The 15,737-nt window shown below is 39.1% G+C and overlaps 1 protein-coding gene across 1 annotated transcript in view; it reads left to right on the top strand.

Moving 5' to 3' along the window:
- Nucleotides 1-15,737, top strand: part of ADCY1 (adenylate cyclase 1) — a 550,492-nt gene that overhangs the window by 520,919 nt on the left and 13,836 nt on the right. The window contains exon 19 of the mRNA XM_077491793.1: nucleotides 14,149-14,273. Coding sequence (XP_077347919.1) covers nucleotides 14,149-14,273 — 125 coding nt within the window. The remainder of the gene's footprint in view (nucleotides 1-14,148; nucleotides 14,274-15,737) is intronic.

Genomic DNA, 15,737 nt, shown 5'->3' on the forward strand with positions numbered 1-15,737 from the left:
TACCCCTACCATTTCACAAAGAAAGTGTAAAAAATGGTTAAATAAAACAAACACACTTTTGAAAAATTCCTTTATTAAAAATAAAAAAATAAAACAAAGATTCCAGCGGCGGTAATCCACTCTTGCTATCCAGCAACGGACGTTCATCTCTCCAGCGATGTCTCATCTCATCCAGCGCAGCGAATAGATCCTTCTTCTGTCTCCTCCACGGAGACACTGCAGGCATTCCTGCGGCTGACGTTTCTTATATACGGAGGGCGGGGCCACCCGTCACCTGACCCCGCCCCCCTCTGACGCAAGGGGAAACCCGGGGTTCCCTGTGACGCAGGGGTGACCCGCACCCCTCTGATGTAACACAGGCAGGTTTCCGTTACATCAGAGGGGGGGCGGGGTCACCCATACGTCACGGGGAACCCCGGGTTTCCCCTTGCATCAGAGGGGGGCGGGGTCAGGTGACGGGTGGCCCCGCCCTCCGTATATAAGAAACGTCAGCCGCCGGAATGCCTGTAGTGTCTCCGTGGAGGAGACAGAAGAAGGATGGATCGCTGCGCTGGATGAGATGAGACATCGCTGGAGAGATGACCGTCCGTCGCTGGATAGCAAGAGTGGATTACCGCCGCTGGAATCTTTTTTTTATTTTTTTATTTTTAATAAAGGAATTTTTCAAAAGTGTGTTTGTTTTATTTAACCATTTTTTACATTTTCTTTGTGAAATGGTAGGGGTACTTTTGTACCCCCTTACCATTTCAAACAGGGGGGGGCCGGGATCTGGGGGTCCCCTTGTTAAAGGGGGCTTCCAGATTCTGATAAGCCCCCCGCCCGCAGACCTCCACAACCACCGGCCAGGGTTGTGGGGATGAGGCCCTTGTCCTCATCAACATGGGGACAAGGTGCTTTGAGGGGTCACAGACCCCCAAAGCATCCTCCCAATGTTGAGGGCATGTGGCCTGGTACGGTTCAGGAGGGAGGGGGGGCCGCTCTCTCGTCCCCCCCTCTTTTCCTGCGGCCTGCCAGGTTGCGTGCTCGGATAAAGGGTCTGGTATGGATTTTTAGGGGGAACCCCACATCAATTTTTTTTTTAATTTGACGCGGGGTTCCCCTTAATATCCATACCAGACCTGAAGGGTCTGGTTATGGATATTTAGGGGGAACCCCACGTCAAATTTTTTCTTAAATTTGAGGCAGGGTTCCCCTTAATATCCATACCAGACCTGAAGGGCCTGGTAATTGAATTTGGGGGACCCCCACGCTTTTTTTTTATTTATTTATTTATTTTTTTATCAATGACTTTCAATGAGTGTTCTCTGTATTACGGAGCCGACAATTCATTATAGCTGCGAGTGATTTTAAAGGACTTTTTTTCCTGCATAAATGACACTTTGTGCAGGGACAATTCTAAGCACGGGAAACATGCGCCCCTTCACAGGCATACTATAGACAACCCCCCCCTACGAAATTTAAAGGAATATTACACTTTTATTGTTTCACTTTAATCATTATTAAAATCACTGCTCCCGAAAAAACAGCCGTTTTTAAAACTTTTTTTTGCATTGATACATGTCCCCTGGGGCAGGACCCGGGTCCCCAAACACTTTTTAGGACAGTAACTTGCAAATTAGCCTTTAAAATTAGCACTTTAGATTTTGAACGTTGGAGTCCCATAGACTTTAATAGGGGTCTAAAGTATGCTATATAGTTAGCTCCGTCAAATCTTCTTTATACATTGACAGACACCATAAGCCTTCCAAGACAGATTCGACCGTAGTTCATGTGGATTTTCGGACGAATGCAATTTTTGAACGAAAAACGAAATAAATAAAAACGAATTTCGGGAGTAACTGAATAAATTAAGTTTTCGGACGAAAACGAAATTCAGAAAACGAAATATTTTACTCTGCACATGTCTAAATATTACCTCGTACATACCAGATAAAAGTTTGCTATGAAGACATTACGTAAGGTTGGGACACCAAGGATTGAAAAGGACTTGGAAAAAAGGGGGATAAATACACTCACATCTGGCCTGAATACACATAGGAAGAGAAAATAAAAATTACATTGCCTAATTGGGTAAGGAGTCTATGATGGATAGGGGTACGTAGGTTTAATTAGACTATAAATAAAGTAATCAATGAGTGAGCTCACCTAAGCCCAAAAGAGGGTTCTGTATTGGTTGAAAAGGCCAAAATCAATGGAAAAATATCTCACCGGAGAGTCTAGCCTAAACGAAGGCTAAACGGTAGGGCGCAGTGCTTAATGATAAAGCCCCTGTTAATACAGAGAAAAGTAAGATGTAAAATTGTGTATAACAGCAGGAAAGGCTGAGAAAGTGTGGACCATAGCCAGCCTAATCCTGTTTACTAACCTTTATTCAGTCCGTGTAACAGGTTGGTGTCTCCACAGAGCCAGCGGCCAACCTGTGGCTGAAGGCTCTTATATACCCCCCACTCTGTCGGCATCTGGGCCTGGACGCCGACAGCGCGCGAAGACTGCGCCACACTGCGCATGTGCGGAGCATAGACGCCAACAGAGAGCGGACTAGACATCAACTGTGCAGGCGCCCGCTCCGCAATCCAAGCCTACAATCCCCAGAATACTCTGCCAGTGACATTGCGTTACCACAGTGACGTTGTTAACGCGGATGTCAACAATAACAGTGAGAGTAGAATCAGATGGAGTAAACCGGGATGTAAATCTCGGATGGAGAGGCAGGCGCTTTGGTCCCGAGCGGACGCCAAGGATCACAATACATGTTTTAACGGGCATTGATTCCACAAGTCAGTGCCCGGGGCGTCAATACAGGCACCTGGTGTGAAAAGAGGCCGTCCACCCAAGGGGAGCTCCATCCACGGGTCGGGGTCAGAGGGGAAAGATCGGGGCAGTAGGACCAAAAATGACACTATATTCCGTTAATGAAAATAAGTATAATGAAAAAATGAGAAAAAAAGAAAATAAATTTATATACTGCCTGCTTTTTAAAGAGGAAGTAAACCCTGATGAGTTTACTTCCTCTTTCATTCCCTGCAAAGGCAAAGCATAATGGACTACTATGCATCGCATAGTAGTCCATTATGTGTCACTTACCTGACACAGGAGCCAGCGAAGTAATGGCTGCCCCCTGTAGTTCCGGCGCATCCATCTTCTTGGTCGGGTCTCGCAGCTCCGCCACTGTCATTCGGCAAAGCCGAGATGACGTCACTCCTGCGCATGCGCACGGGAGATGACACGCGCGGCAGCTCCGTAGTTGGAAATGCCGCGCTCAGTGCGCCTGCGTGCCGCTGTCTACGGCGCATGCGCCGTAGACAGCAGTGCTTATCTTCGGGCAAATATCTCCTAAACCGTATAGGTTTAGGAGATATTTCTTGGACCTACAGGTAAGCCTTAATTTAGGCTTACAGGTAGGTCAAAGTGTGTTGTAAGGGTTTACAACCACTTTAAGCAAACAGTATGAGCAAAACCTAATAAAATGAAAAAAATATAAAGACTGACCAGATATAGGACCAGGCAATATTCAATAGGAAAATATACAGTAAAATTATATAAGGATGACATTTTAACACAATTATGTAAGAAGAGCAAAAATAAAAATAAAAAATAAAAATAAAAAAGGAGGGAGGAAAAATTTCTTCTGAATATATAGAAAAATTGAAAAAAGCAAAAACTCAATATATAATACAGTAATCCATATACAGTGCAATACAAAAAAATACAATATAATATAATACTAAATAATACAATATAATATAATAAAAAACAATACAAATAATAAAAAAAAAGGGTGAGGAAGAAAATGCACTGTTCCAGTGAAAATGCGGTAGGCATGGCTAACTCCTAAGCGGGGCTAAGCCTGAATGTGTCCACGACAGATTATAAAAAGTGTTTGAAGGTAATGTATTCATTTAGGCCTGGATATTTAATAGCATCCAAATTGTATATCCATTTTGTTTCAAGTTGCAGTAGGATGGAATCTATTTCTCTGCCCCGGGCATGCATCGGTACATGTTCAAGGGCGGAAAACTGTACCACTCTGGGGTCAAAATTGTGAAAATGACCAATATGTCTGTTAAGAGCTGTAGTACATTGACGTTTCAAAAGAGGTAACATATGGTCCCTAATGCGTTTAAAAAAAAAACGGACGTTTCGTTTTACCAATGTAAAAACATCCACAAGAGCATTGGGCTAAATAAACTATCCCAATGGTTTTGCAGGTAACATTGTATTTAATAGTGTGTTGAGATCCATTAGGCAAAGGAACATGCGGGGAATTCAAAATGTATTGGCAAACGTCACAGGATCCACAGGAAAAGGTACCCTTTCTGATGATTCCTGTGTGTTGTTTAGACACAAAATTACTAGTAACCAAGCGATCCTTCATAGATGAGGATCTGCGATAAGTGAGTTGGGGATAAGGCATAATGTATTTCTGAATTGTGTGATCTGCCAAAAGAAGGGGCCAATACTTCGAAAGAATTTCCTTCATTTGGGAATGTTGTCCTAAATATTGAGTGATAATCCGAATTGGTTGATCATTAGTAGGGTTTTTTTGAGGGAAAATTAGGTCAATCCTGTTTAGGTTAACCACTTTGTTAAAAGTGGGCCTGAACAATCTGTTTCAAATCTTTCTTTATTATTTCTTTATAATTATAAAACATACAAAACATCCATCAACATACCTAACATCCATCAACTACTACATATTCCTCAAAAAAAAAAAAAAATATATATATAAATCAGCCCTCATCCCTCCCACCTACCCCATCGCTCCTCACTTCCTCACTTACAAATATTCCTTAAGGTTCCCTGAGGTGCAAAACTCCTCCCACTTTTTCCAGTGCTTTGAAATCGGATTCTCCACATATCCTTCTTCTCTTATTTGCTTCTCCATATAGTGTGTTTCACTCATTTCACATTTCCACTCTATTATTAATGGAGCATTTTCCTTTTTCCATTTTCGCGCTATTACAACTTTTGCAGCTGTAGTCATACAGTGCAAAAACTCTATCTCTTTCTGTGTTAATGATTTAGGTGTGAGAGAGAATAGTACTATCATTATATATATCTTTATCCTAGTACCTGTCACTCGCTGATATATTTCTGTTATCTTACCCCAAAAATCTCTTAACTTGTAACAGCTATACCATATGTGTTCTAAAGTACCCTTTTCTATTTTGCATCTCCAACAGGTTTCAGGGTTCCTTTTATTTATTCTATTCATTACTACTGGGCTTCTATACCATCTTATTGCAACTTTATAGTTTTTTTTCTTGGTCCTTGATTGCTACCGATAGTTTATGTATTCTTCCATATATCCCTTCCCATTCCTTCTCTGTCAACACATTTCCTATTTCCTCCTCCCATTTTTTCACTGCTGCTATTTTTTTAATATCACCATAAGGGAGTAATAGATTGTATATCTTAGGGTCCTTTCACACGGGGCGGATCAGTTCTGATCCGCCCCGTGGATGTCCGTTTGCTCAGCGGGGATCACTCCGCCGATCCCCGCTGAGCAGGGAGATGACAGCTCCGTCTCTGCACACTGCGCAGGGACGGATCTGTCACAGCGCCGCTCTCCCCTATGGGAGATCGGATGACGATGGACCGCAGTGCCCGTCGTCACCCGATCCGATCCGCAGACGGATGGAAAAATAGCTTTTTCCTCCGTTACACTTTTTCGGATCGGAGCGGGTCGGATGTCAGCGGACATGTCACCGCTGACATCCGACGCTCCATAGAGCTCTATGGAGCACCCGTTCAGGTCCGCCTGAAAAACTGACAGGCGGGCCTGAACGGGACGTTAGTGTGAAAGAGGCCTTAGAAAGTTTTTTATTCGCCTTATCCTTATTTAATACTATTTGCTCGAATACAGTTAATTGTCTATTAATACTTATCATTAATGGATCTATATATGCTTTCATCTGAGAGTATTGCAGCCATTTATTATTATATTTATGTCCCATTTCCTGAAACGTTGGCATTCTCCCATCTATCAGGATTGGTATTATTCGCTCATGCTCCTCCATATTCCATTTAAGAAATGTTTTGCTTTTTAGTGCTGGTCTAAATTCGGGGTTGGCAAATAGTGGGGTCATAGGGCCACTCATTGAGGAGAGATTTCCTTTTTTTATTATATCATCCCAAATTTTTATTGTTGTTTTTACAAAAATGGGTAACTCCTTTTCTTCTGGTCTTAAATTAGATTTTATCCATGGTTGATGTTTTATTCTAGCCCCTATTATATCTTCTTCTAACTTTACCCATTGTTTATTTTTTGCATTATGCTGCCAATCTATAATTCTCATTATTGACGCTGCTTGGAGGTATTTGGAGAAGTCAGGCATTGCCAGTCCTCCATTTTTTTTTGTTCTTATTAATACTTCTCTTCCTATTCTAGGAACCTTATGCGACCATATAAAACTTTCTGCAGCTTCTCTTAAATCCTTCATAATCTTTCCTGATGGTATAATAGGGACAGTTTGAAAAATATATAGCATAATTGGTAGTATCACCATCTTTAGAATATTTATTTTCCCTAACCAGGAATAAGTTATTTTATCATATTTTCCTAAAAGTTTTTTTACCTTATAAATTGCTTTATTATAGTTCATGTCCTGTAGAAGTTTTAAGTCACTTGGAATATATATTCCAAGATACTTAATCGTGTCTTGTTTCCATTTAAATGGGAAATCATTTAGTATTATCTTTTGCATTCCTTCTTCCAATGAGATGTTCATTACTTCAGATTTATCATAATTAACTTTAAAGTTGCTCAATTGCCCAAATCTTTCCAGTTCTTTTATTACATTTGGTATTGTAATTATAGTGTTAGTTATATATAATAAAAGATCATCTGCATATGCAGCCATCTTATATTCTTTACCTTTAACCTCTATGCCTTTGATATCCGTATTTCCCCTTATAGCTTCCATAAGATGTTCCATTATCATAACGTACAGAAGTGGGGATAGGGGACACCCCTGTCTAGTCCCATTTGATACCTTTATATAATCTGACAACATCCCATTTGTCCTAACTTTTGCTCTTGAATTTTTATATAATACAGTGATCCTATCTAGCATTTTAGGTCCCATTCCTATTTGCCTCAATACTTCCTCCAAGAATTGCCAGAAGGCAGGCAGGGATGGCATTTCTCTGAGTGTATTCCATCAGTGTACATGTCTTGATAATGTTATCCCTTGTTTCTCTACCCTTCATAAAACCCGTTTGGTCCAAATTTATATGATCTGATATAATTTCTGTTATTCGTCTCGCTATTATCTAAGGCCGCGTACACACGCGCGGACTGTTCGCCCAACTTTGTCCGCTGAACAGTGTTTGGGCGAACAGTCCGCGCGTGTGTACGCGGCCTTAGAGTATATTCTTATATCTATGTTTGTCAAAGATATAGGTCTATAGTTTTTACAAAATGATTGATCCTTTTCAGGCTTTAATATTAATACGATATGGGCCTCCGTGCTCTGTACTGCAAATGGCTGTGTTTGAGAGATAGAGTTATATGTTTTCTTAAGAATAGGCGTGATTAAACTCTTAAATGTCTTATAGAATCTAGCGGTATACCCATCCGGGCCTGGACTCTTTCCCAGTGCAAGTTCTGCGACTGCATGCTTTATTTCTTCTATTGAGATTTCACGCTCCAGATCCTCAATTTTTTCTATTGAGAACATGGGTACCGCTGTTTCCCGTATATAGTTTCGTATCGCCTCACCCTTATTCCCTTTCTCCTTATATTCCTGATTTTCTTTTATATTATATAACTTGGAGTAATAAGTATGAAAAGTTTCAGATATTTCCACTGGGTCATATGTCATTTCCCCATTTGGTTTTACAATTTTTTCTATGTAACTTAAGGGTTGCTGCTTTTTTAATGTTCGGGCCAACACTTTCCCTGATTTATTTCCGAACTTATACCACTGTGTTCTATTTTTGTCTCTTATGTGTAGGGACTCTTCATCAAGCATTGATTGCATTTCCATTTGTTTTTCCTTTAATCTTATTCTATCAAACGGTTTCATACTCCTCTTGTGTATCTCCTCTAATTCTCTAATCTCTGTTTCCAATTGAGATTGTTTCAATATTTTTTCTTTTTTTCTTCTTGCTCCATGCTTGATGAATATCCCCCTCAATACACATTTTAATGTTTCCCATTGAATTGGGAATGATGTTTCATCTCCTTCATGAGTTATTAAAAATTCTTTTATAGTTTGTTGTATCTCTACCTCACATTTATTATCTTTGATTAGATTATCATTCAATCTCCATATCCCACTCCTTTTCTTTGTCGCAATTACTGCAAACTCTAGATATATTGGGGCGTGATCTGACCATAGAAATCCCCCTATCTCTGATATTGGCTTCATTATTAAACCTTCCCTATTTACAAAAAAATAATCTAATCTGTGGTATGAGTTGTGAATATTTGAATAGTATGTATAATTCTTCTCCATTTGATGTTGGGCCCTCCATATATCAGTTAGCTGGTATTTTCTCAAGACATTTTTAAATTCCTTTATTTTAATGTTATTCTTTTTTTTTTTGCATATTAATATTTGTAGTGTCCCTTTTTATATCCATCAGGAAATTAAAATCGCCTCCCACAATTACTATTCTCTCAGCTTTCTCCATTGCGTCTGATAGGGCTTTTATTCCAGTCTCTATTTGCCCATAATTAGGAAGGTACAAATTTATTATTGTAAATATTTTTCCATACAGCTTAAGTTTTATTATTAATAACCTCCCATCCTTACCTTCATATTTTTGTATTATTTGGACTGGTATATCCCTATGAAACGCAATCGATACACCTTTTGATTTAGAGTAAGGAAATGTATCATGTATCCACACACTATAATTTCTATTATTTATTTTAGGTATGTGATCTGATCGAAAGTGTGTTTCTTGAAATAGCACTATATCAATTTTCTGTTTATTCATAAAATTCAATATTTGATTTCTTTTAGAGGGGGAGTTTAGACCTCTTACATTAAAGGAGCAAAACCTTACATTTCCCATAAATAAAAAAAAAAATAAAAAAAAGAAAATAAGAACACGCAGACACTTACTATACTAACACAAATATCACTTAATACCTTCCAATCTGCTTCCTTATCCTACCCAATCCATTACCACTCATTCGCGCTAAAATTTACACCCACATATACTCCAACCCACCCCTTTGACACCTCTTATCCCCTAATTATTGACTATACTAGTCTATCTTACCCTAGGTAAGGTCCCTATTGAGGGGGTATCTGATACTGCTGATCTAACTTTACTACCATTCGGCCGTTACATGCTATTTTTCCATTTCTATTCGAATTATTCTCCTTTTCTATATACATCTATTTGCCTTATCATTTATTTATACATCTTCCATCTTACCATCAAGCTTTGAGCTATTTTTTCCCCTTCCAACTATAATGAGGAGACCATAGGAAAATAAACCAGGGGAAAGAGGGATATGGCGGAGAGTAGTGAAGAGGGGGAGAAAAATATATATATATATATATAAAAAAAAATATATATATATTAAAAAAAAATAAAAAATAAAAAAAATTAGGGAGGGGGGAGGGGGTAATATTTCACACCCATTACTAAGTGTTTAATTAAGGTTAGATATACCACTACATATCTAACATATCCAAACTGTATATTAACCTCCCATATCAATAGTGTTTTATTAACCCTAAATTAACATAACCAACCCCATTGTGTATTTTTAATAATCTTGTTAACAAATTCATTATTACTATTAAAGCCTGTGACATACCAAATATAATACATCCATACAATTTAGTGACTCTTTCTTGCCTTTTCGACTTACTTCCTTTTACCCATTACCATTATACCACCCTACATCCCCTCCCTCCCAACACCTATCCTCACCACCCCTTCCACCCTTTACCCACCTATATCCAACCTCCCCCCCCAATCCACTCCCCCTCCCCTCCACCTCAGCCCCCATTTCCCTCCTATCTCCTTCTAATAAAATCCTTAGGCCAGTCTAGTATTTTCACTTCTGGAAGCTGCAATTTCTTCTGAAAGTCCTCTAAATCAGCCATTTCTCTAAATATTACAGTCTGTCCTTCATGCTGAACCTGTAGCTGAAAGGGAAATTTCCATCTATATTGCTTATTTTTAATCCTTAACTGCTCCAACAATGGTTTCAGAGCCCTTCTTTTATCCAATGTTAATTTAGATAAGTCCTGAAAAAAAAAGCAAATTTGATCCTTCATACTGTATATGATTATTTTTCCGTACTGCCGCTATGATCTTCTCCTTAGTTTGAGGATAGTGAAGTTTACATATCACATCTCTAGGCATATTGACATCCCCTTTCCTTGGTGCCATAGCCTGGTGCACTCTATCAATTAATATTTCTGCTTTTGATAAGTCCTGCAATATATTACTAAAGATCTTTTGAATTACTTCCGGAAGCATTTCTGAAGTCACGCTTTCCTTTAAGCCTCTTATTCTTATATTATTCCTTCTACTTCTGTTTTCTTGCTCATCCATAGTACTTACTGCTTGCTTTAAATCCTTTTCTTGCTCTTGCATTTTTTCCTTCACCTGCTTTAGCTCCTTCTCCAAACTTTCCATTCTTATATTCATACCTTCTATTTTACCATGCGTTTCCAACGCAATTGTTTTTATCTCTTGGATTTCTGTTTTATACGCTTTCTCCATCCTCTGAACATAGTGATCCATATCTGCCCTTGTGGGTAAGGAGGTTATATAAGATTTAATATCCCATTCTTCCTTCTCCTTCTCCTTTTTGTCATCTATTTCCATTTCCAGGATATCTATGGGGGAACTATTTCTAGGATGATCTACCATTTCTTCTCCTGATATACCAGATACTAAAGATGATTCCACAGAGTTTATTACCTCCTGAGATAACTGTGATGAATGTGTTATATGTGATGTTTGCATCGATATTTGAGGCTGTAATTGTTGGAAAAATTCCTTAATATGAGTGGTTTGTGTGGCTTGAGCCTCTGTATTGCTTTTACCTTTACTGTCCTTTTTATTCCCTCCAGAGCAAAGTGGTTTATTACCCTTTTTAGGTGCCATTATTTATATATATATATATATATATATATATATATATATATATATATATATATATATATATATTTTTTTTTTTTTTTCCTTTCTTTTTTCTTTTCTTCTCCTCCTCCCCTTTACTCTATTCCCATTTATCACTGTTTATGCTCCAAATCAAAACCTCTCATATAACCTCTCATATACTATTCAAAAGCATCTACTTAAGATGGCTGAGGAAAAAAAAAAAAAAAAACAACATAGAAAAGATGCAATTAAGTTGCCAGTAATCGCAGATATAAAGGTTGCTTACAGATTATTGGTAGCGATTTTCAAGCTTCATGGGGATATGCAAAAAATGCCAGAAAAATGCAATTAAGTTGCCAGTAATCGCAGATATAAATGTTGCTTACAGATTATTGTTAGCGATTTTCAAGCTTCATGGGGATATGCAAAAAATGCCAGAAAAATGCAATTAAGTTGCCAGTAATCGCAGATATAAAGGTTGCTTACAGATTATTGGTATCGATTTTCAAGCTTCATGTGGATATGCAAAAAATGATCATGCAGTCACTCAGCCCCCCCCTGAGCCTTCAGTGATATCACTTTATGCAAAATTGCATCACAGTTTGTGCTCCAACTCGAAACCTCCCTGAACAATCTGAAGCCCCTTTTCATGTGGAATAGAATTGTACAAGCATTCAACGTCCAAAGCCACCAACCAAGTGTTCTGAGGAAGTTGCTTGCTTTCTAAGATACGTGATAGATCGATAGTATCCTTGACATAAGATGATAAAGAAAGTACATGTGGAAAGAGGTATTTGTCGACAAGTGCACTATAGCAAGTCACTTCTAAAATGTACTTTTAACAAAGTGGTTAACCTAAACAGAACTGACCTAATTTTCCCCCCAAAAACCCTACTAATGATCAACCAATTCAGATTATCACTCAATATTCAGCAAACTCCAGGCAGATAGTGTCATGGTCGGGATTTGAACCAGCAACCCTATTGCTGCTAGGTGAAAGTGCTAACCACTACACCACTGTGCTGCACCAATACAGTGATCAGTGCTAAAAAATAGTACTGATCAATGTATAAATGACACTGGCAGGGAAGGTGCTAACACTATGGGTGATCAAAGGGTTAACTGTGTTCTCTGGGTGTGTTCTAACTGTGAGGGGGATGGGCTTACTGGGACAAACACAGAGATCGTTGTTTCTGATGACTAGGAACAGCACATCTCCATGTTGTCCCCTGTCAGAACAGGGATCCGCCTTGTTTACATAGGCAGATCCCCATTCTGTCTCTTTGTACCACGATTGTCGGTGACTGGCGAACAGCTTGCACACCCGCAGTATCTCATGCATGAAACAACGTACAGGTATGTTGTTTCACGCAACCAGGCCACCCTGACTCAGTAGATATGCAGTGGGCGGTCTGGAAGTGGTAAATTACTGGTTTAGTATCACTAGAATGGTGCAAGGCCAATGTGGTATATTAAAAGGTATCCAAGTCTATACCAAGTAACTACAGACCAGTTCATTTAACTTATGTAGTAGGGAAAATACTATACTAAAAGTGTTTTTGCAAGAAAACATTTATTTAAGAAATAGACAGATTGGCTTCACAAAACAAATCTGATTTCTTTTTTATATGTAAGCAAAAACTTAGACAAAAAAAAGTGGCTGTGACTAAGGTATACTTAGACTTGCAAAAAACGATTGACACAGTTCCCCACACACGTGGGAATGTTTGTATATTCAGTTTGTAAATGGATATAAAACTGGCTAAAAGACCATATTCAGAGGGTAGGGATGGGTTATTTATATGCTGAATGGTCTAAGGTTATCAATGGTGTACCCCATGGTTCAGTGTTGGCACCCTTATATTTTAACCTGTTTATAAAGAATATAAGGTTTGGGATTAAAAGCAAAATTTCAGTGTTTGCAGATGACACAAAGCTATGTAATGGAATAATGTTCTTACAGGATTTCCCTAATTTACAAGCAGACCTCAATGTGCCGTTTAATTGGGCAACTATGTGGTAAAGAGATTCATTGTTGATAAATGTAAAGTTGTGCACCCGGGGGGTAAAAACATACATGCATCCTACCATCTAGAAGGAGTATTTTTGTTCCAGGGAATATCCGATTGCCTTCTGGCAGATCAATAAGGAATGTATTTTTGCCCCACTGGAGAAAATTGTACCATGCTTTATAAGATTTACAGTAATACCTTGGATTACAAGCATAATTCGTTTTAGAAGCATGCTTGTAATCCAAAGCACTCGTATATCAAAGTGACAAACAAAATCCACAGCTGGTCTTTGCAGTAACGCATATGGCTAGAGGTGCAGGGGCACCGGAGACGCTTTAAGACCACTCAGAGACGCAGGGGAACTGACTGTCTCAGAGCATCATCAGCTACCCTCTTGCCAAATACAGTACTGCACCCCCCAGTGGCTTAAATCTTGCTTTTCTTGCGAGACAACGCTCGCAAAGCGAGTCAGGATTTTTTTTTAGCTAGTCTGTCGGCTGTTCCTCCCTGGCCGCGATCAATCAAGCAGTACCATCAGGCTTTTTTCCACGGGCTTTTGGATTTACTTATAATCTAGTGGTACGCACCCTCTTCCTGCGGCTCCCATCCTGCACAGCATGGATATCGGCACCTCCGTGCATTGCAGTTCCCCGGATGATGTTAAATCCCCATTACCCAGGACACCTTTTGTGGTACTGTAAGCTCTTTTAGCTACATACTTTATTGGAATTTTTTGTGCATCTCAGACAATAAACATTTGTTCTTATAGTCATCACTCCATGGTCTTATTGATTGACATTCACCATAAGACTTAACCCATTGAGCGCTGTCCACCCACTATCTTCTGCTGACAGGTATAATACTTCTGGTGTGTGGGCTGGAGGCCTAGGCACAGTCAGGAAGAGTAGCTCACTGGTTCAGTACACTGCAGCTTGATAGTATTCATTCTTTGTCCTCTAAGAATGGGCAGAGGGATTCTCTTTGAAGTTTTGAAGATTATATGGAAAGACAATTGCCTATAGAGTAACTCTTGCTCTTTAATTTTTTTCAGGAATAAATGTTGGACCTGTTGTTGCAGGAGTTATTGGTGCCCGACGCCCTCAGTATGACATCTGGGGCAACACAGTTAATGTTGCCAGTAGAATGGATAGTACGGGGGTGCAGGGAAAAATCCAGGTAAGTTTCTTTATTTATTTATTTTTTCCGCTGACTATTTGTTACATTCCACTACATGTTATGCCAATATACCACAGTTAAATTAGCAATGATTTTCACAAAAATAACTGAAATTTATTATCTAGTTTAATTATGAATTACCACATTTATTGCTTGAATTGTAGACTATATGTAATGCTTGTTAAAACATGTGTTTTATGCTTGTGGTTTTCAAATGTTTGACCTGTTATGCACAATACAACCGTGTCATCTTGAATTATGATTGATTTAGCTATTCTACTCATACAGCAAAGATGAGAAAACTAAAGTAAATATGTTACAAATGTGAGAATTTCAAACAGACCAAGTCATTAAAAAATACATGGTTTGTGTGAAGGAAGGGGATTGGATGCCCTTTATTGGTGTAGAGTGTAGGCTAAGCTTCCCATCCTTTCTATAGATCAATGTAGGTTTTTGCTTACACATTTTTATTTCTAATAAACAACTGCATTTTTGAAATACATAGTAAAGAGAAATTCAGCCCATATTACAAAATAGAGTGTCAACCAGGGGCCCCAGAATGTTTGTATGTGTGTGTGGTGTATGTATATGTATACAGTATGCGTGAGTGTGTGTGTGTGTATGTATATATATATATATATATATATATATATACATATATACAGGATCTCACAAAGTGAGTACACCCCTCACATTTTTGTAAATATTTAATTATATCTGTTCATGTGACAACACTGAAGAAATTATACTTTGTTACAATGTAAAGTGGTGAGGTGGTGAGTGTAAGTTTGCTGTGCCCTCAAAATAACTCAACACACACCCATTAATGTCTGAACGGCTGGCAACAAAAGTGAGCGCACCCCTAAGTGAAAATGTCCAAATTGACAATTATGTGTGGACACCATTATTTTCCAGTACTGTCTTAACCCTCTTGGGCATGGAGTTCACTAGAGCTTAACAGGTTGCTACTAGAGTCCTCTTCCACTCTTCCATGATAAAATCACGGAGCTGGTGGATGTTAGAGACCTTGCGCTCCTCCACCATTTGAGGATGCCCCACAGATGCTTAATGGTGTTTAAGTCTGGAGACATGCTTGGCCAGTCCATCACCTTTACCCTCATCTTCTTTAGTAAGGCAGTGGGTGTCTTTGAGGTGTGTTTGGGGTTGTTTTCATGTTGGAATACTGGCTTGTGGGCTGCGGCTCAGTTTCCAAAGGGAGGGGATCATGCTCTACTTCAGTATGTCGCAGTACATGTTGGTATTCATGGTTCCCTCAATGAAATGTAACTCCCCAGTGGTGGCAAATCTCATGCAGCTCCAGACCATGACACTTCCACCACCATGCTTGACTGTAGGCAAGACACACTTGCCTTTGTACTCCTCACCTGGTTGCCGCCACACACACTTGACAACATCTGAACCAAATATGTTTATCTTGGTCTCACCAAGATAAAGCAGACTTTA

The sequence above is a fragment of the Lithobates pipiens genome, unplaced genomic scaffold (genome assembly GCF_037356315.1).
Source record: "Lithobates pipiens isolate NorthernLeopardFrog02 unplaced genomic scaffold, aLitPip1_a1.2 Scaffold_19, whole genome shotgun sequence".
Taxonomy (NCBI): Eukaryota; Metazoa; Chordata; class Amphibia; order Anura; family Ranidae; genus Lithobates; species Lithobates pipiens.